The 21,722-nt window shown below is 36.3% G+C and overlaps 2 protein-coding genes and 1 non-coding gene across 3 annotated transcripts; all 3 read left to right on the forward strand.

Moving 5' to 3' along the window:
- Positions 1-105: 105 nt before the first annotated feature.
- On the forward strand, positions 106-321 carry LOC137124716 (small nucleolar RNA U3). Its single transcript, XR_010914027.1, has one exon. It is a non-coding gene; the product is annotated as a small nucleolar RNA U3 (small nucleolar RNA).
- A 1,210-nt stretch (positions 322-1,531) lies between these two features.
- vps37a (VPS37A subunit of ESCRT-I) lies at positions 1,532-8,509 on the forward strand. Its single transcript, XM_067498519.1, has 12 exons — positions 1,532-2,007; positions 3,157-3,231; positions 4,050-4,167; positions 4,978-5,081; positions 5,337-5,553; positions 5,994-6,064; positions 6,224-6,351; positions 6,447-6,505; positions 6,597-6,665; positions 7,012-7,155; positions 7,287-7,375; positions 7,537-8,509. The coding sequence occupies exons 1-11, from the start codon at positions 1,898-1,900 to the stop codon at positions 7,365-7,367; spliced, it is 1,176 nt and encodes a 391-aa protein (XP_067354620.1). The 5' UTR covers positions 1,532-1,897; the 3' UTR covers positions 7,368-7,375; positions 7,537-8,509.
- A 5,609-nt stretch (positions 8,510-14,118) lies between these two features.
- Positions 14,119-20,956, forward strand: nsmce1 (NSE1 homolog, SMC5-SMC6 complex component). Its single transcript, XM_067498520.1, has 8 exons — positions 14,119-14,264; positions 15,287-15,418; positions 17,670-17,791; positions 18,064-18,141; positions 19,267-19,413; positions 19,575-19,691; positions 20,341-20,467; positions 20,825-20,956. The coding sequence occupies exons 2-8, from the start codon at positions 15,301-15,303 to the stop codon at positions 20,857-20,859; spliced, it is 744 nt and encodes a 247-aa protein (XP_067354621.1). The 5' UTR covers positions 14,119-14,264; positions 15,287-15,300; the 3' UTR covers positions 20,860-20,956.
- The last annotated feature ends 766 nt before the right edge of the window (positions 20,957-21,722 follow it).

A 21,722-nucleotide genomic window follows, 5' to 3' on the forward strand; every position in this document is an offset into this window, starting at 1 on the left:
TGACGGTTGCACGGTGTTATTTGCTTGTCGTGACAACACGGAGAACCCCTGAGTGACAATGATTGTTTTGTGAATGGGGTGTGATTGTCGCGCGGTAGAGGAGTTAAGACTATACTTTCAGGGATCATTTCTATAGTTTGTGACTTGAGAAATGTGTTTCTAAAGTGTTTGGTCTCGCTAACCACGATGATGAGTCGTGATGTTCCTTCTTGAGCGTGAAGCGGATGGAGAATAATGATTCATTTCATACGTTCTCTATCATTGATGATCGTTCTTTGCCTCCGTGTGGGGCATTGAGGGGAGGAACATGATCAGAGTGGTTAGAAAGTATTGTTCAATATCAAACGTAACTTAAATTACTGATAGATAGTTTTCTTTTTGGAATGATTAATATATTTAGCGTAATTAATTACATTTATTTTGTATTTTCTAAATTCAACAATTGGATACGTTTAGTGTCCTTTCAGAGTAAACTAAAGTTGTATTTAATCTGTTTTGATAGAGATATGAAAGAAGATGAATAGTAAACGATTCACAACTGGAGTTTGATGCTTATACTTTAGAATTAATATGTTATCTGCTAGATGGTTGATAATAATATCTGTATCCTACACATTTAGTTATTTTAATGTCATTGCAATTTTTCAGATAAACTATAAACATTTCTGTAACTAAAATGAATAAGTACAGTGAAATGTAACAGCTCTGGGATTCCTCACTATGTAATATGACAGTTCTGCTAATGTTTTAATATAACTTTCAGTTCAACTTTATTTATATAACAAATAAATCTCAAGGGACATTTCAGAATAGAGTCAAGACTAGTGAAAATCCAAAAATCCCATAGCAAAGCCATAGCAGCTCATCCTTGAAGCAACACGGATGCATATGTTAAATTTAAAGAAATTCCCTGCGATATTGTATCCACAAGAATGGGACATGTTTGAGGTCACAGTGACTTTGATGTTTGACCTCCATCCAACAAAACTTAGTCAGTTTATCCTTGTGGACCTTTGATGCAAATTAAAAAGAAATTCACTAACAAGTGCTGAAATATCACATACACAAAAATGGTGGCTCTGAGTTATATATGACCTTGACTTTTGAACCGCAAAAATCGAATCAGTTCACTTGAATGGAGGAGAGAGAGCCACTGAGGGAAGTTCTTGATGGCAGAGAGGAACTCTGACCGAGGAGGATTGTCCCATGACTCACATGATATTTTTCACAAATCAGTATTCTTCTTTTAGAGATTATTCTAAAATTCTTAGATTGATAAATGGGCGTTTGTATTGTCTTGTTACCCATGGTGGTGTATCATGATATGGCATAATGAAGCAGCAGATGAGATGGGAAGGAAATTAAATCAGTTGTTGCAGTACATACTTTGGAAAAATTATTATAACTTGTTCTGATATGAAATGTGGTTTTGAGACAGAGGTTTTATAAATGTCACATGTCAGGTGCTTAGTGTTACTTTAAGACATAATTATATGATGGAAACCAATTGAAACAGGAAGTTGCGCATTACGTGACTTTGGTTGCGTGACGTAACACGTCAATAAGTTGATCAAGCTTTTCCTCATAAGGTTGTTGTCTTTCTGTAGCTGTAATTTGTCTCGCTTCTGTTACATTAATGACAGTGCTAAATTACAAAAAAAGTATTTAAGATTATACGGAATTGTAATTCTATCTGAGACATGAGGAGACGTAATCTGACTTTGTAATGTAACAAGTAAAGAGCAAATCGAGTAGGTAGTCAATCTGCTAACGGGGGTTAGCAGCACAAATCTCCACACCGTGTGCCGTTCATGCTCACTTTCTCTTCCATTTCGTCTTCGTCTGTTTTCGGCCTTTTGATTCACCAAGTTCCAGGCCGCTGTTTCGCCAGGAGAGGATGAACTGGTTTTTCCCCGTGTCCAAAGGCTCCGGACTGCTCCCTCCTTTGAACAGCCTACAGCAACAAAGACAGCGGCAGATCGAGTCCCTTAAAGCCGCTCATCCCAGGTAACATCAATATGAACAACAACCGGACATCGACATCAGACTTCGGTGCTACGTATTAGTTTGTTAACATTAAGGCTGCATCAGTTTCATGACCACCACGATGACTCCCGACTAGTCTATCGGCTTACTAGAACATGTTGAATATGATTACTTTTAGCCGCTAGCCACCTGACTTACCCTGTAGTGTGAAGTAATTTATACTCGTAACCTCTTAGTGTGTTACATTCTGTAAATATGTCTAAATGCCATGAGTCACATGGTTTGACGTGAACCCACAACTACTGACATCGCTGCGGTGACGATGAGCGGCTAATGTTTGTTAACGTTTCCTCATAGCTAACGTTAAATAACTTAGCTAGCTGTGTTAGCTTTGTAGCTAATCAAACGAGCCCGAGGCAGTGTCAGTTCCAGTGTCTATTCTTAGGGTCGATTACACAAGTAGTATGTGGCTGACCGTGTCCTGTGACAGTTCCAGCGTTTGCCAAGCCAACTTGTCACGCACCTGGTTTTGGAAGGAGCTTGCTAGTTAGATGCGGAGATTAATGTATAAGCCGTTGTTTACTAAGGAGCTCTGTCATCTCAGTGACTGTTTTTACGTTACTGCAATAAACAGTATATAGCATTGCAGTAAGCTAATGTCACAGGTGGAGATGCAAACCAACCAATAAATGCTGGGATCAGTGATGGGCAGAATTCATTTACCAGATATTACTACTATTATTTATAAGATCTTTTAAAAACGTTTCAGTATAACTTTTGAATTATTGAATTTCTTGTTTCTCACGAGTTCAGATATAGCTTAGCACTGTCAAAAATGACTGATTTGGACATTGGAAGGCTTTTATAAATTGCAACTGTGTGGGGGGAAAAAAAGAAACAAATCTATCTAAAAGTCCAGCATGTAACTTTTGTTGAATATTAGGCTTTTACACAGTTAGCATCACACTGCTACACTCTCTTGCTGAAAGGTAGTTACTGGTTTAAGAGGATCAACGTTTCAATTGTAATTTTTTGTGAATCCATTTCTCTAAATTGTTTAGGATTTCCTTGAACATTGACGGAAGAACAATATATTTTATAAACGTTGTGATCGTGACTATTTAACAGTACTACCAATAGCTGCATTCAGCTGTTTCTGTTTCTCAACAGCCTCACAGAGATTCAGAAGGATGTGGAATACAGAATACCATTCACAGTCAACAACTCCACCATTAGTGTTAACATGTGAGTACATGTTTACACTCTGACAGGACCAAAGCAGCCTTCTTCAACACTCGGTCTGTACTTAAGCCATGTATGTGGTTGGAATTCCTACTTTAGTCGAAAAATTAACTACATGATATAGCGGTTCTTTGTTATTTCAAATGCACTTGTTTCAAATATCAAATGGGTATTGTAGATGTATTCCTTTTGTTATTTTCCAAACAAATGACTTAATCAGAAGCAAACTCTTAAGAAGCAAGCACTTAAGAGTACAAAGATTTAATAATGTAATGTAACTTACAGTGACGGTGTTTGAATAGAGGAAAATGTAGCATTTTATTAATGAAAATACATCCAAGGCATTACCATTACACTTTTAACTACAATAAAATTATCTCTTTTCACAAGACAAGTAGAGAGGAAGGACAAGAAAGGTTAAGATCTTCACTATATTGCTACTTTCTCTTTCCTCGTCTTTTTTTCCTGTTTGTTTCATTTGAGTTTGAATCCCAGCCTCCGTTCTTTTGGCACTAACCAGTCATCTTGCTCGATACATGGGTCTGAACAAACCATTGTCAAGATTTGAGAGGTGTGCACATTGGCTTCTCTGTGAACCTCTGCGACCTACAGTTACCCATATAATTATCCTCTTTGTAGTTCTTTATTGACATTTGTATGTATCTTCAGAGAAACACAGCTCGTCCGTTTGAGGGCTGTGTATAAATAAATATAAGACATTATGAAAGTATTAATCATCTTGTCTTATATTCAGTTACTGAGAATTCTGAATAATAAAGTTGTTACAGTATAAATTGCTTTGTTTATTTTCTTTCTTTCAGTGTCCTACCTACTCAGTTCCCTCAGGATAAGCCGGTGGTCAGTGTCTACCCCGCTGTTGGTCATCATTTAGTCGACAGCAATAATGGTAGCATCATTACAAGTCCACTTATCACTAATGTAAGTAATTACCTAGAAGAGATCATTGGTATATCTTATACCAATGAGCTTTTCTTTTACTGTTTATGTGTGTGTGTGTGTGTGTGTGTGTGTATATCAATACCATCTGTCATATAACAAGTATAGAAAAATTTGAATCAGAAAACTGTATTGCCAGGCACAGTTGACAACACTTAACAGTACTGGGAATTTGTCTTGGTGTCCGGAGCATTAACATAACTCTACAATATAAAGTAAGAATGCAAGGGTGTGAAAAACAACAAATATATTTGTTGTTTTTCACAATTATGTCACTGCTGTGTTAGCTATATTGGGAAATGAAAGAATATTACTTTTAGTAGTTTCCAAAATATCAAAATTTCACAACAATGAACAAAACGGAAATGAGTGTGTCTAAGCAAGGTGATTTCCCCAGCCAAATAGTAGGTCTTTATAGGATTCAGACCCACGTGTCAGAGGAAGATCCTGATTTAACAGCACAGACCCTGTCCTTCTACTGCAACCTTAAAGGGGAGATTTCTAATTATCAGTACCAAGCTTATGTTTGATGTTTTAGCATCCAAGCCATTATCTGTGATATGTTGTTTATACACTGCATACTTCACAAGATTCTTGTTTGCAAGCAGATGTGGTGTTATTTAACTGCAAGATCTTTCATTCCTTGTCCTGGTTCTATACTTATTTACTCCTTTCATAAAGAAAACCCCCTTATTTAATTTAATAAGTTTTGTTTATTTCATGCTGTACCTGTTGTGGTATTCGCACTGTCATGCTGGTATTTAGTTTATGTTTTTGTGTGTGTTTTTGTAGTTTGGGATGCACTCTGATCTAGGTAAGGTTATTCAAAGTCTGCTTGATGAGTTCTGGAAGAGTCCCCCTGTCTTGAGGACTGCTGGCCCAGCTGGCTTTCCATTGTAAGTACCTTCTTACATTCATGGACAATATTCGACATTTATCTCCCATTTCTTTCTCAAAATATTAAAATGTTTATGTAATCAGAATTTGGTGCAATACTATCTGTTATGTCTTTATTTTTTTTTTATTTTGTATTCATAGTAATTCAAGTAACCATACCCAGCTTGTATACAACAAATCTTATAATTTCCTGTAGAATATGTCATATAAAATTGTTTTAGGTAAATAATCTTATTTTGTTTGCTATATTGTAGCTCCATGTACAAGCCGCCAGGAATCTCTTCTTTCCCAACTCAGTCTTACCACTATGGTCCTTGCCATGTGGGTCCAGGTCAGACGCCTCCTCCTGGTCCAGGCCCAGTTCCGACACCGCACTCAGGGGTTGATAATGCTCATGGGCCCCCTCGAGCTCCAGCCCCATATGGACTGATTTCTGACCTGCCCCTACCTGTACCTACTGGAGACTCACAGGTACAACAATGATGGTTCTGTACTCATGTAATGAAATGAAACAAGTTCTCATCATATGTCGTGTCAAGTCTGCCGAGCTCCAGTACTTTGAAAAACAAATATTGAGTCAAGCACTTTAACAGTCAGCTTAACAAAATCGTATTCGAAAAATTTAGGAGAAAAGAAAACGCAAGAACGCAATTGAAATTGACATGCTTGGATTTTCAATAGTAGTTATGAGCCCAGTTAGCTATCAGGGTTAGGTTTCTAACTCAATCTAATCTTTTATGTGTATATTAAGTAACCTTTATTGTTAATAAATGGCTGCCCTAATTGGCAGATATTCTGAGTAGAAACGAAGTTGGAGCTAATGTACTTAATTAGTTTCGTAAAAATTTGATTTGTTGAAAAATATGTTATAATTGCATGAAAGTATATTCTTATATTTACATCTCTTTTAGGCTGGACAAAATGGACATATGTACAAGATGCCTGAGATTCCTGAGTCCTTTCCTGAACTCTGTGACATGAAGTAAAGTATTCCATTATACTATTATTATCTACAGTCATCTATTATCTACTTGTTTTTAAACTAAACTTTAGGGTTTTCTCTTTCTTTTTGTTTTAATACTCACTTACCCAATGGAATATGTCTGCCAATTTATCCCTCTTCTTCTTCTCCTCACCCCAGTTTGACCCAGTTGTCTGATATGTCTGAAAATGAAGATGTGTTACTGGAGTTCTTTGTGAGTTTGCCACAGCTGAAGCAGGTTGCTAGTGATAAAGGGGAGCTGGTCAACAGTATAGTGGACATGGCTAGTAAGTTCATCCCCTGCTTCAAAGGTCGACCATGAAAGAGAAACTTAAACTGACTTGAGCTTTACAAAGACGTGCACATTATTTTTCTTTTACAGAGAAAAACCTTCAGATGGAGCCCCAGCTGGAAGGAAAAAGACAAGAAATGCTCTTCAAGGTTAGTTCTTATACCACATCTCTATGAACATTCTCTATGTACATTCAAAACAAACCAGTTCTTACTGTTGTGTTCTCGGTTGTATTGACAGTACGAACAGTTGACTCAAATGAAGTCAGCCTTTGAGACGAAAATGCAGAGGCAGCATGAACTCAGTGAGGTAAAAGTCTACTCTCATCATGCAGAGGTTTGGTTTTTAAGTTTTGTCCCTGTGAGCTGCTTAACAAGTGATTCTCTGACGTGGGATCAGTAAAGTTTGATCTTATCTTGACCACATTCCCATTTTGGATTAAAACGTATGACAACCCACTGTTTAGAGGGAATAAGTCAGTTTTGAGTTCAGTGGAAAGAAGTCAAAAGGACACAATGTTGTTATCTTGTCAGACAAAGGAAGGAAAAGATGGAAATAAGAAGAGTTTGAGGAAAGCAAAACAAGCTTGAATGTGTCTGAACATTTCATTAAATACTTCTCTGTTTCTTATTTTTCCCCATCTTTCCCTCTCCAGAGTTGCAGTCTAAGTACTTTACAGGCTCGATTAAAGGTGGCAGCCCACCAGGCAGAAGAGGAGTCAGAGGTGACAGCTGAAAACTTCTTGGAGGGACGCACAGATATAGATGAATTCCTGACCAGCTTTATGGAAAAGAGAACGGTGAGAGCTCTTAATATGAAGATAAATGTGATGTTTTGTCTTTATTGAGCCTAAACATTATCAGAGGTAGATTATAATGTATAACATTAGAAGCGTAAAAATGTATTCACTGTTTTGTGTTAATTTCAAAGCTTTGCCACAGCAGAAGGGCCAAAGAGGAGAAGTTGCAACAGTCTATCAACATGCATGGACAGTTTCCGACCAGCCACTAAAACACAAGGTACAACACATCATTTGTAGTAGCAGCTGTTATATCCAGACAGTCCATGGGGGGGTAACAAGTGGTTTTCAGCTGCTTTTATGGTTTAGTTTGAATCTACACGTCGTTCCTTTTTGTGCCCTCATCATCTATTTATTCTGCATGTTACGTTTGGTCCTCAGGTTTGATGTTTTCTCAGCCAGCTGCTGCCAACTAAAAGGATAAAGACATTAGAGTGGACGAAAAGCACAGAGTCAACAATGGGCGCTTCAGAAAAATTGAAAGATGGTGATGGCAGTTGTGGGCTAAAAACAAACTTCCTATCTGCTCAGACCTGGCCTAAAAACTACTGAAGTTGCATCAGATCAGAGCAAGATGAAGTTGCAACTGGAGGCCAAAACTGGGAGAGTGAGACATATCTAACTGTCCTACTACATAAGAATTGCTCACATTGTGGATCATTCTCAATGCACATTTGGATTTTCCAGTTTGGACTTGACAGTGGTGAAAAAGAGTTTTTTTTTGTTTTTGTTTTCCCCCAGGATTTATCTCACAGTTAGTGCACCTGAACTGAGTGGTTGATGAAGTTAACACATTTGAAAGAAAGTATAAATAGCTTCGAGCAGTATTCCCAATCTTCTATTCTTCCATGCAGTGAAGTGTGTGTCACTATAAATTTAAACTTTTAAATTGTTGATGTCTGTGTTCGTATTTCCAGTCACTGAGATCATTGTCCAGTCCTTGCTTTATTGTCTCAGAAAGGCCCCAGTCTTACTGGACAGATATAAGGAAACAACCTTTCTCCATTAAATGTCCTGCTCACTTTGAAAGGTTGTTTAACTTACATGAATGTCATCATTGGGAATATCATATCAATAAATCAAGATAATCTGTCCCAGGCATTCACCTTGATAATAATAAAATAAAAAAAAATAATAATTTATCAACAACAAAAAATAGAAGCAAGGACAAGGAAGGGTTTTTAGGAGACCTTTACATCAGCCTGATGGAGTTTAAACTGCTTTTTGATGAAAAGTGGTTGCATTGTTTTATTTTATCAAGTTGTTGAAATTCCCTATTGACCAATTTCTTGAAAACAACCTAAAAACTGGTGTTTTTACACAAACATAAATAATTTGAATAAACGCAGTAAGGTAGTAATTTGATAACATAGTAAGGATTGATCTACTATACGTTACTACACATTTCGGTCAAAGTCTATTGGTTGATTTTTATTAGAGCAGTAACCAAACACTAGTTAGACATTTTTTCAGACATTTGGCCATCTTAAATAAATTAGGCAATGTCAGGTTATAGGTAAATCTGATCTACTGTAAACTACGGGAACTGTTTAATAACACTTACCTTTTTTTTCCCCTTTTTTACAAAACAAATAATTTGTGTAAATCTGAAACACGCTGAGCAGTACTTCACCATTATAATAACAAGACACCTTTTGAACTTGAAATTTTTGATGAAGACCCTCAGATAGATTGGGTTAATGCAGAGGAAAATTAAGTTAGATGCTGCAGTAAGATGCAATGCCATTGGATACTGTATTTAAATAATGTTAATAATAGGCTATATTGTAATCAAAGGCTCAAGACACCTTGTATTATATCTTATTTAATTTCTTAGGGTAATAAAGCATTTAGAATAAATCTGCTTTTGTTGTCACTTTTGATAATCACAAAACAACCAACCTCAGAACAAGCAGTGCATTATTAGTACTGAAACTGTATCTGACATATACTGTACTTGGCATAATAATATCAAATGTTGATTAATATGTGGATCAGGGATGTTTAATGAGGAACCTCATGATAATTTTTTCTTCTTAAAATAACCAATCTACTTATCCTGTTAAAGGTCTAAATGGAGGGTAGTAAAGTGACATTGACTGTGAGTGACATTACAGTGCATATATACAGCATACAGTTCAGTTACATACAGGGCATAAAGTGCTTCAGCAAATATGTGTGAATGAAAACAAAGTAAAACATAGAATAAATAGCACAAATTATAATGTATTCTGTATTTGCTCACAGAAACTGTTACCTTTCCTAAATACATGTCATAATCACTTTATAGATGTTTTTGGGCTACTGCTTTTAGTGCCGCTGCTAAAATTTCACATGGTACAGTACATTAAAATGTCTGCCATAATATACCGTAATCACCGCTAACTGTCATGATGTTGCTGCTTTACAGTTTAGAGTAATGTTACATTGAGTTCAGATTCAAGTTATTGCTATTAAATTATTTTTAGGTATGTAAGAAGTAATATATTTGACCAGGTTTGAATCACCCAATTTCAACAATTTCTATAGAAAAACTGGTTAATTTACTGATGTCACGGCTGCATTTAAACTACTCCTCCACAGTCAAACTTCACATTCTATCTATTTAACAGTTGAAGAAATAGACATAGTAAGGTTCAATGAAGCTGGTCAGTTTGCACAGATTTAGATCGGCTGATGTCAGGGTGTTAGGACCACACAAAAGTAGACAAGTTCTAATCTAACAGCTGGACACAGCTGAGCTCTCATGTCAAAGCAGCACTGTATTGATTGACTTTAATGTAATCACTGAACTTCCCTGCACAGCTCACATTACTGTAATACAGTATTGATGATGCGTGTGCTGGGAAATACCTTGATTTAAGCAGGTTTCAATTCCAGTTTGACTTGGTATTGTCACATATTTTAAAAAAAATTATGTGTGTTATGTGTCTTTATCTCAGTCATTATGATTCTATTTTTATTTAAAATCTACAAAGTGTCTCAAGTATTTTGTATGCAGATCTGAACATAATTATAAATTGTTTATTTACATCTTTAACAGCACTTTTTTTTCCCTCTTTGCTCATTTGATAAAATAACCACAGTGCCAGTTTTGTGATGCTGTATCCAAGACATCTGTTCTCAGCACAGAAACACTTTTACCTTTGCACAGTTTTATCTGAGTAAGTCTCCAACCTGTGTTATTATAGTTTCATGTTTACATTGTTAGTTTTTCTTTTCGTTTTCCATTCAGTTTGTTATTTATTTTAGTTTTAAGTTATTTAAGTTTCATTTCAGATTTTATCTTTGTCTATAAAATATTTTAGGTTTTTTTTGTTTTGTACTTTCAGCTTATCCCGTGAGTTCAGGGTCGCCACAGAGGATCATTGTCCGCATACCATAGTTTTTACACTGGATGCCCTTCATGAAGCAACCCTCCCCAATTTCTACTGGGCTTGGACCAGCACTGCACAGCTGGGGATGGGAATAGGCTGTTAGGGGTTCAGTGTCTTGCCCAGAGACACTTTGAAATATGGACAGGATTGGGGACTGAACCACTGACCCTGTGGTCTGTGGACAACTGCCTTACTAACTGAGCTACAGCTACCCACAAAAAAAGTTTAGTTTTTATTTTAAATAGATTTTATTTCTAGGTGACATGGCTGTTATTCATCATTCATTCATATCAATCTAGATTGATATGGAGACACAATATAACTGAGGATGACAACATTTGGATCCCTCTATTGTTGGGAAACTGCTTTGGAGAAAGGTGAGAGAGGAACATAGTGTACAAGAAAAGATCTGAACTCATAGTCACGTGTCAAACAATTAAAATAGAAAAGCAGAGACTTTACATAAAACATCCAGTCTCTACAAACAGCCACTGAACAATGTTCATAACTCAGTATATTTAAGTCAGTATATTTGTGTTTGTGTCAGCACAGAATTGCTTCAAACTCGTTGTCTTGTTGATTTTGTGAAACGTAGCTATGGCTTATCCACATTTCTGGCTTCTAATGTTCTGCAGTGACAGAGCAGTTTAGGAGAAACCATCTTATCCCAGCATGCAACAGAGAACCTACCCGGAGCAGCAACAAGAGGAGGAAACGGTAAAGTACTACCCAAGCTGAGCCACAGGGTATGAAATGAAAACGATCACTGTCTCTTTCTTTGTCTTTCTTTGTCTATGCCTGCGTGTCCTCTATGTTCTTTCAGAGATGTATACGGGTGCACTGCAGCGCCTTAACTCTCAAAAACAAGAAAAAAGTAATAAAATAGGGAAACTATTACTTAAAATAACCTAAAATTTCTGCCAACAAAACAAGTAAAATTTCACTTGCCAAGACTTCCTAAAACATAAAATCCAGTCTCAAAGAACCCACACATACCTTGAAACAGAAGGAAAAATATTTTTGACATTGTTTACTAACAAGATATCAAAATTCTCAGTCACCTCAAAATAACCGAGCGCTCTCTGTATTTTCTGACGTAAACTATGGCTTTGCATAAAATGGCGGAGATGCAAAACATTAACAGGGGATCTACACTTACCGTTTGTGTCCTTGAGATACAGAAAAAGTGCATAGAAGAAAAGAAAAAAAATAGTTGAGGCATTTGTTTTTCCACTGTCAGACTTTCTATCACTGTGCTGATTCTGTGTTTGGCCACCAAACTCTCCCTTTTTCTTTCCTACAATGTCAATATGGTCATTGTGCTAAAGATAGTAGAGGGGTCGTAAAATGCAACAAAGGTTGGACATCCCCTAGAGATGTTGTGGTTTTGCGGCATACCATCCCTTTTACTTTCTGTTTTTACATCACTAGAAACTTTGCTTGGTGTTGTCCTCTCTGGTTTTACTCAGGATGTATGTGTATTATGACAGACTATGATAAGTTGTTTTAACTGCCTGTGCTGTTGTGTGTTATCTGTTTGCTTTCTACGGTTTTATTTTACTATTCTACATTTGTTTCTGCATTTCAGACAGAGATGTAGAACAAGAATCTCCGTGTTCACAGACATCACTTTTCTGATGAAGTTTCTGAAGATCCCAAGTGCAGCAAGTGCAAGTGCAACTCCACCACCCTCTGGCCCCAGGAGAAGCAGAGCATCATTGTAGGTTGGTTGCCATCCTATTATTCTGACGTGTCAGCTACAGCCTTTTTTCTTGTAATTGAACAGACTATGAATGAAATGAAATGAGATATTAGTTTTTAGCAGTAACTCATCATCTAAATTAATCTTTGTCACTGGAACTGAAAACTCACTTTCTCTTAACACAGTTGGGTGTTATGTGCATAGCTATGGAAGTATATGGAGTGTTTCCTAATATTACCTAGAAGAAAACAATATTTTCAAAAGTATTAGTAATAACACGGAGTCCTGTGGAACATCATAGCTAACTTGTGTGTGCATCCAAGATTCCTCATTAACATGAAAACATTTTAACTCTATCAGAGGATTTAAAACAACCTAGTGCAGTTCTTAACCCCAGTCACATGTTCCAGTCACTGCATTACAAACATTTTACATTGTTAGTACGAACACAAACTGAAATGTTATGAAAATATAAACTAATAAAATTTTGTTTCATTAGAAGACCAGAAAAGTTGCTTTACAAAAAAAGAAATAATGAAACCTGGTGCATTTATGAAATGTTGTGGCATCAAATGCTAAATGAGCAAATGTTTTTTCTAATCATTTAATTGTGTTCTTCTATTTTATACAGCGTCCCAACTTTTCTGGAAACAAGGAAAGTTTGTTACTTCTGTTCTTACTCTCTCCAAACAGCTGACTTCCAAACTTCTTTATTACATTAATCATGGGAAGCAGTATGTGCAAGCTTTAAACAACAAAGAAATAATAACAACAACAATAACAATCATAACAATCAGGAATTTATAATACCGTGTGATCTTTGTGCCCCCATCCCCACTCTGTTCATCAGTATATTCGGTCTGTAAAACTATTCTCTAAGCTACATCTTTATCTCCAAATAAGACATGTCCTGCTTTACCTACAGTGCTCCGATTCCCATATTTCTGTTATTGCAACTAATGCTTCATAGTTTTATCTCTTACGTTATGATTAGTTCTACAGGCATTTCATAAGAGACAATTCTATTGATGCTGTTTACACATGAGGTTTAGAAATATATGGTAAGGAATATAAGAGTCATTCAGTCAGCCTGATACTTTTCACTTTATCACTCACATTAAACTCTAATGATTGTTTTTTTTTATTCCAAACTTTTGCTATTGTTTGAAAAGTCGTAAGTAAAAAAAAACAAAAAAACTAGGAGGACCCTGAAAGCCAAATGACATTGAGTCAGGCTCAGGCAGTGGTGGATGAAGACTGTATAAAGTAAAAATACTCAAACGAAAATATACTTTAGTAAAATCAATACTTAAGTAAAAAAAAAGTACATGATTTATAACAGTGTTGTAGCACATCCTGTGAGAATCTAATATAACCTGTACTTATCTGAAATGTGCTTTTGATCAGATATGTACAGATTTTTGAAAACTTTTTTCACATTAATCTACTAATCAGGAATAAATCAATACATAGAAAAAACAATAAAACAAACTATAGAAGTTGCTAGTTGCTAGAAGAAGGAAGTATAGTACTCAACCATTAGAAATAGGATAATCTGTCCAAGGCATTTATGTTTATAATATTAATAATAATCAAACAATTAATTTAGGCCCTCAGATAAACTGGGTTAATGCAGAGGAATATTAAATTAGATGCTGCTGTAAAATGCTATGATACTGTATTAAAATAATCTTAATAATAGGCTATATTGTAATCACTTCGCAATTATTTTATGCATTAATTCATACAATAATTAATTCGTGTAATGTGTGTATCGTGTAACTGCAGTGTTTCTGTCTTAATTACTACACCCTGAACTAACGGGATGAGCCAAAAGGACAAAAAAAATTAAAAACATTAAAAAAAGGTGAGAATGCGCTGAGATATGACGTGTGATTTCAACCCCGGATCAGCAGGTGGCGGTAATTCATCATCATTTTGAACAACGGGCTTCAGGATGGAGAAGGAGGAAGAGACAAAGCAAAGGAAACAGCAAAACGCGAAACGTTAACGTGGAGTAATCAAAGCTGGTAAATTTGATTTAGACTTATTTTACCTTAACTAGGGCTTTTCAGAAAACACTTAAGTTGCGATGCTCCGTAAAAGTAAGCAAATGGAAATAACCGAGGTCTATTAGCCGACAAGAGCTCCGTGTGGAGACAGGTTAACAAACAGTTCCGGTTAAATTAGTGAGGTTGAAGCATTACAACGCTATTTTAACTTTCTTCATCTTAATGGCCAGAAAATACAATAATAGTTTTGTTTAAAGCATATTACAAAAGACCGCAGACATTCAACCGTAATGCTTTCAAATCCATGATTACAGGGGTTAGCTACCAGAGGAAGTTAGCTAACGCTGATTAATAAGAATAATCAGCCACTGACGTTATTTAAAGGAAATTCATGGCCATGGGAAATACTCTTCTGTTTGCTCCACACGGTATCAATAAATCATAGGCTCAGTATTAACCTACTATGGAATATGTGACCAATTAGAAAATGTGGTTGTTGTTGTTGTTGTCGTCGTCACTGGTACAATGCGCTTAATCACTGGCTTGAGTCTTATTTTAGCTCAGTCTTTTAACCATGATAGTTAGTAAAAAAGAACTGTGTCTGCTGCCTGAGGTATTTACTAAGCACGTCATCACATGGGGCTTCTTCCTGATGTATTTCATGGACCTTGGTTGTTTCATCCCGTCAAGTTGCTCTGATGCTCACTAATCCTCAGCCTCGTTTTTTCCACTTAGCCTACAGTGTCAGTTTACTGGATTTGTGGTGAAACCCTCCTTGCATTTTAAAGAGCTTCCTTGTCTTGATGTCAGTGGCCTCCGTTTCTTCTTATGGCCATCTTATTACTGGGTACCACATGATCAGGAGGGCGTAGGTTTTAATTGTCTGGACTTTTTCTGTTGGTTCCATTCAGCTGACTTCTCAGGACTTGCCTTACTCTTTGCAGATACTTGGTAGTAGCTGCTTTGTTCGTGTGTGTGTGCGCGCATTTTTAAATAAAAAACATTTCTCCAAATTTTGTGTGCATGTCTTGTGTGTCTAGGTTAGCTGAGAGACATGTCACGACAGATGGGAGACAGCCATCGAAGGTTCCTTCAAATCATGATGGTTAACGGCATTGTCGATGAACACGAAGCAAGGACACTTTATCAGCATTGTTGTGAAAGACACAATAGTGAGTAATTTTATTTATGTACTTTATGAAAAGTCAAAAATGTTGTTAATTCAGAATAAATCAGAGTGCTCCTCTGCATAATTAGAGAGGAGTCACAACAAGTTAAGGTATGTGCAGATACCTCAACAATAAGACAAAGTTTCATCTCTAAAAAATGTCCTGTTAGCAATTGATTTAGATAAATGTCATCCTTATAACTGGAGCAGTTTCCCTCTGAGAAAAATAAAATTATCTGAAACCGAAATTTAAATCTGGAAATAGGTAACTTTCAGGCCACTAAGTTGCCTCACAATTGATTGTGAGTTTTAAATTAATGTTATGGCCAAGAATATTGGCACCCTCGCAGTTCTGCCAGAAAATGCAACCCTTCTCCCAGGAGATTGTTCCCTTTGCAAATGTATTGGTATTCGCGTGCTCATTGTTTTTCTTTGCACTGGAAAAAACACAAAAAATGTAAAAAACTAGTGTAAAAAATTCACACAAGTAGTAAAAAATGGACTGGACAAAATGTAAAAATTGTAAGAAATAATTGCTTTTCAAGCATGTGATGCTACTGTAATTTTTATTTAGACACACCTATGGCAAGTAACAGGTTTGGGCAATACAGTATATTAATCACACTTGCGTCCAGTTAAAATGGAGAAAAGTTGACTCAACCTTTGTGTTGTGCGTCACACTGACCATGGAGAAAAGTAAGTGTAAAGAGGTGTCTGTGGATTTGAGGGAAAAAATTGTGGAAAAACATGGATAAACTCAATGCCAAAAGTCCACCTCCAGAGATCTTAATGTTCCTGTGTCCACTGTGCACAATATCCTCAAGCGGTTTATAGCTCATGGCAGTGTAGCTAACCTCCTTTGACATGGACGGAAGAGCAAAATTAATGAAAAATTACAATGAAGGATTGTTCGAACAGTGGATGAAGAACCCTGATTAACTTCTAAACACATTCAAGCTGATCTGCCGACACAGGGTTCAACAGTGTCAGCTCGCACTATCCGTCGCCACTTGAATGAAAAGGGACGCTGTGGTAGGAGACCCAGGAGGACACCACTGCTGACACAAAGGCATTTAAAAAGCAATACTGGAGTTTGACAAAACTTATGTGACAAAACCAGAATCCTTCTGGGAGAACGTACTTTTTTGGGTTTGCTTTGCTGCTTATGGCACTGGAGACCTTGACTGTGTTAACGGTATCATGAAATCTGATGATTACCAATAACATTTGGGGCGCAACGTAGTGGTCAGGGGTCAGGGGTCTTCCAGCAAGACAATGACCAGAAACACACTTCAAAAAGCACTCAGAAATGGTTCCAAACAAATCGCTGGAGAGTTCAGAAATGGCCAGCAATGAGTCCAGATTTTAATCTCATAGAACACCTGTGGAGAGATCTCAAAACATCCTTCAAATCTGAAAGACCTGGAGCAGTTTGCAAAATAGGAGCGTTCCATAATTCCAGTAGAGAGGTGTAACAAACTCATTTATGGTTACAGAGGGCTATTGAGCTCAGGTATTCTTTTCCAAAGGGGTGCTACCAAATATTAAGTTAAGGGTGCCAATAATTTTGGTCTGTGCTTTTTTTTGTGTGTTCTTTGTATCAGGTTTGACTTTTCTTCTGTTTTTATTTTCTGTTTTTTGTTGTTCCAGTGCAAACAGAAATAATAATCACATGAATACCAAAACATTTGCAATTGGAACAATTTTCTGAGAGAAGGGTTGCATTTTCTGACAGAATTGCAAGGGTGCCGATATTTTTGGTCATGACTGTAAATAGAAATTAAAATCTCCAAATTGAGCAGAAAAAACAAAAATAACATGTAATGGGAATTTTCAATATTGACTACATATTTACAATATTTTCATGATTCAGTGGACTAACCAGTCATTACAGTCATTTTTTCACAAAAGCTGATTTCTTAACTGTCATGTAAAAGGACAAGATGGTTTCTGAAATCGGGGTAGGGATTTGGGGAAAACCTAATTCTCTATCTATCCAGTTTCTCTGCCAATAAGCCAATTTCTCTGCATTTCAATGCATAAATAGGTTTTTAATCTGCTTTCTCTAGCAGTGAAACTGCATAACAAAATCATGTGGATGGGAAAAAGCACTTAAAGCAGAGGTCATGCCACCTTGTATTCAATGGAACATCCACCCCAGTCCCACTGAAAATTTAACACAATTACCACACATATATAGATATAATTTACACAGTTCTATATAAATAAGTCTTATGTTGTTGTTACTTTTCCAGCACAGCATGTCCCTGACAAATTAGATGAGTTTATTGATATCATAAACTCAAAGCTGCAGCCCATGTTCATGCAGATTCGGAAAGGGATGTCTGAAGACAACGGTCAACAATATTATGCTTTGGTTAGTCACTTTCATTTCATCCATCGATCTGTGTGGTCAGGCCTGTTTTCTAATCTGTGACAATTTTAAATGGATTTATGGTTGGATAGTGTAATAAACATCACAGAAGAATTGCTTGCATGAATTTATGGACTTGAATAATGAAAAGCTACAAAAAAAACTACAAGTTGCAAACTTGTTAACTAATTAATAACCTCACAAAATAAGAAAAACATTAGCATTAATGAATGTTGAGACATTGTTAATCATACAGCCACTTCACTCCTCTCCAGGTAAACATGGCTGAGACTGATGTCACCAGGATGTCATCAGATTATGCCGATAATGAGCTGGAGCTGTTCAGGAAAACAGTGAGTTAAATTCACAAGAAATTCTGACAATTTTTAAAAAAATCAGTTAAATATACAGGAGTTACATTTACAGGAAATTATGTCAATTTTTACTCTGACACATCACCTGACGCACACTTACAGTGGCTATAGACAAGATTCCTTCCCTTTTGAAGCATTCACTTTTTGTTGTTGTTTTTTGTTTTGTTTTTATTTTTGCCTTAATTAAAACACACACAAATAAGTTTTTTTTTTTTCATTTACTCAATACAGGTTACAATATACTCTGGAATCACCCTGGAAATAAACGATATGATAACCTAGTTTGGAAAAGGATTACCCAACTGTGTTAATAATTCAGGGAGCATGTTCCCCTATCCCTAAAACAGCTATTCAAATCAGTCAAATTGGATGGTGACTGCTGGTGGAGTGCAGTCTTCCTGTCTTTCCACAGATTTTCAATATGATTGATGTTTAGACTCTGACCATAACAATAACCACTGTATGGTCATTTTGGCTTTGTAACCTTCTCGCAATCTTGTGTGAAGGCATTCTGAAGAGTAACACCCACAATAGGATGTTATCACCTCCATTCTTTACTGTAGGTGTGTTGTTCTTTGGATGGTAACTTGTGCTGTCTTTAAACCAGATGAACCATTGATGAGGCCACTGAAAGTTTGGTTTAATCTGAATTTAGCACCTTTTTCCATTTCAGTCTTCACATGCTCTTTGGCAGAGGTTAAATGGGACTGTTTTCTTACAAGCTCCCATAAAAGCTAGAGTTGTGAAGTAACTGTGATATTGTTGCCATATGCACACAATGATAGAACTTGCCCCCAAAATCTTTAAAAGTTGTCACTGGCCTCTTTGTAGCCTCTCTGACCATTTTCATTTTAGCTCTGCTGTACAATTTGAAGGGAAGACCTGTTTTTTTTTCCATTTCAGACTGTCAAACAATAAAATGTGTTTTGAAAGGGGCTGATTCTTCTCAACACCCACTGCATCTTGCCCAGAAGTACACAGAAGAACACCGTTTGATCTAAAAGACTGAGCGACACAAAAAATGCAACTTAGTACTGTCAGTTTACCTAATTGAGTGTTAAGTCTCTTTAAAGCTCTTGTCTAACGTGAGCTATTCTGACTCAGATGGACCTGATTGTGAACACAGAGAATGGCAAGGCCTCTTCCACTGATATTCTGAACAGTGCGGACACGATGACCACCAAAAAGCTGAAGAAGAGTGAAACGGAGCATCTTTTGAATAGACTTGTTAGTGACAAATGGCTCAGTGAGGTAAAACACAGAATCACAAGTTTATTCATGAGTTGTATTGTACACTATGCTTTGTTATAGACAGAAATCTACAATTCTATAATTCTATCCATTGGCCTGTAATTCTGAAACGGTAGCTGTTCATTTATTTCGTGTTTCATGGTTTCTGTTAATAAATGTAGAAACGCGGTGAATACACCTTGTCCACCAGATGTATCATAGAGATGGAGCCCTACATACGCACAATGTATCAGGACCAGGTCAAAGTGTGTCACATTTGTCACAACATCGCTTTTCAGGTAAATGTTTCCTTTTTCTCAAGGGTTTGAATGACCTTTGTCACATTTAAACTGCTATAATTACCAGGTAGAATAAAAGGGAACTAGCTTGATAGAGCTTGAGAGCTCAGTCACAACATTAAATCAGTTGACAGTTGAGCTAAACATCACCGATTAGCTCATTACAATTGAGGATTCTTGGGATGAGCTAGAAAAACAAAGTCTAGTCTACAGGCTCCGCATTGCAACTTATGCTACCGACACATTGTCCCTGATACCTGAGAACACCTTTAAGCAATCCTGTGGGGTCTATACTATAATGGGTTAAGAGCTGTTTTTGGCAGCATATGGGTGATAATATTAGGCAGGTGATTTTAATGTTGTGGCTGGTGGTGTGGATTATTATTAGAAATCTATAAGTTACAGTTAATGTTATGGGAATTTCTTTAAGAGACTCTTAGTATTATTATTTACTATAAATATATCTTTACTAGGCATTTTGTAATTATAACTGCTTTTAGTCCAATAAATTAATAAATGTGTGACTAAATCATTCTATAATTGACATTGTTTATTTACCTTGTAAACAGCATAATTTTTGCTACTCTTGCTCATGTATGACGCATCTAATCTGATTTTTTTTTATATTAATTTTTTTTCCCCCTGGAAGTGCCAAATTTGTGAGAAACCTACATGTGGCATAAAAATACACAACCCATGTGTGGCCAGATACTTTAAAGGCAGAGCAGAACCGCGGTGTCCAGCCTGTGATGACTTTTGGCCACATGAAATCCCTGGTATTTCTATTTGTGTATTTATGAAAGTTTTTCTCATAGTTTTTAGAAAGTTTAATTTCATATAACACCTACTCATGATTTACATTTATAAGCCTTGCTTTGAATTATTACATACTTACCCTAACTACCCTAATTACCCTAACTAATTTTTGCTTTTCAAAAATGACCTTTGAGTAATATATTTTGAATTTGTTGTAGAGTATTCAATTTTCTGAAGTTTATTTAAGATTAAACATAAAAAACAGTCTAATGTGTGCATTTCCCTCTCCATTCTATTCATGACTATAACAAAAATTGATACATATTATGAGCAAAACTGCTTATATGTTTTAAATATTTATATGCTGTTCATTACAGAAGTCAGACGGCCTCATTCTCAGTCCAGAAGATGACTTCAGCATCAAACGTGTTTTAATATTAATGGGTTGTAATAAACTAAACAGTTTTGTATGTAGTTAATAAATAATAATAAATAAATAAGAAAGTGTATCACTGAAATGTCTATCATTATTGATAATCATCAAAAACACCACCAGTTTCCCATAGTTCTATTTTACAAACATTTTCCTTATGCCACCTCAGGATCAGTTAAGAATGTAAAAAAAAACCTAAAATCTTCATCTGAGAGACATCACATCTTATTATCACAGACGTATTAACTGTTTCATCTTACATGGAGTCTTTGCTATAATGATAAAAAATTTGATTTATTGAAACTGAAGGGTACAATTACATCAAGTGCTGATACATTCAGGCTATCATACTGATTAAAGAGAATGTATGAGTAATTACTGAAAATATCTGAAACATTTAAACAGGGCATGTTGCATTTGTGTTTAACCCTCGTCCACCACATATGACCCAGAGCAGATTCATTTTTTTTGTCACATTTATCAGGTAATATTGCAAAGTGTGTAGTGACTTTAGTGTATATTAGCCCGATAGAAGTCTTCCTCTAGTATCTTCAAGCTGACAGTAAACTTGATAGTTTTTCTAAACCATGGATAGAAAAGAGTGTATAAGAGTGTGTTCAAACAAGAATTTAAATACAACAGCCAGGACACAACTGACCAAGAATAAGTAATGTTTGAGATGTCTTGTCCTTCAAGAGAGGGGTAGTAATATGGACAGAAACTGACTACACCTGGAGTCCTGGCTGCTTTTTTCTCTGATTTGTTTTGCTGTGACCTGTACCTCCTGCTGTAGGTGAAATATGACTCTGTATGGCACGAGCCGGAGACTCAACACCACAACA

This window comes from Channa argus, chromosome 3, assembly GCF_033026475.1.
Source record: "Channa argus isolate prfri chromosome 3, Channa argus male v1.0, whole genome shotgun sequence".
Lineage (NCBI taxonomy): Eukaryota > Metazoa > Chordata > Actinopteri > Anabantiformes > Channidae > Channa > Channa argus.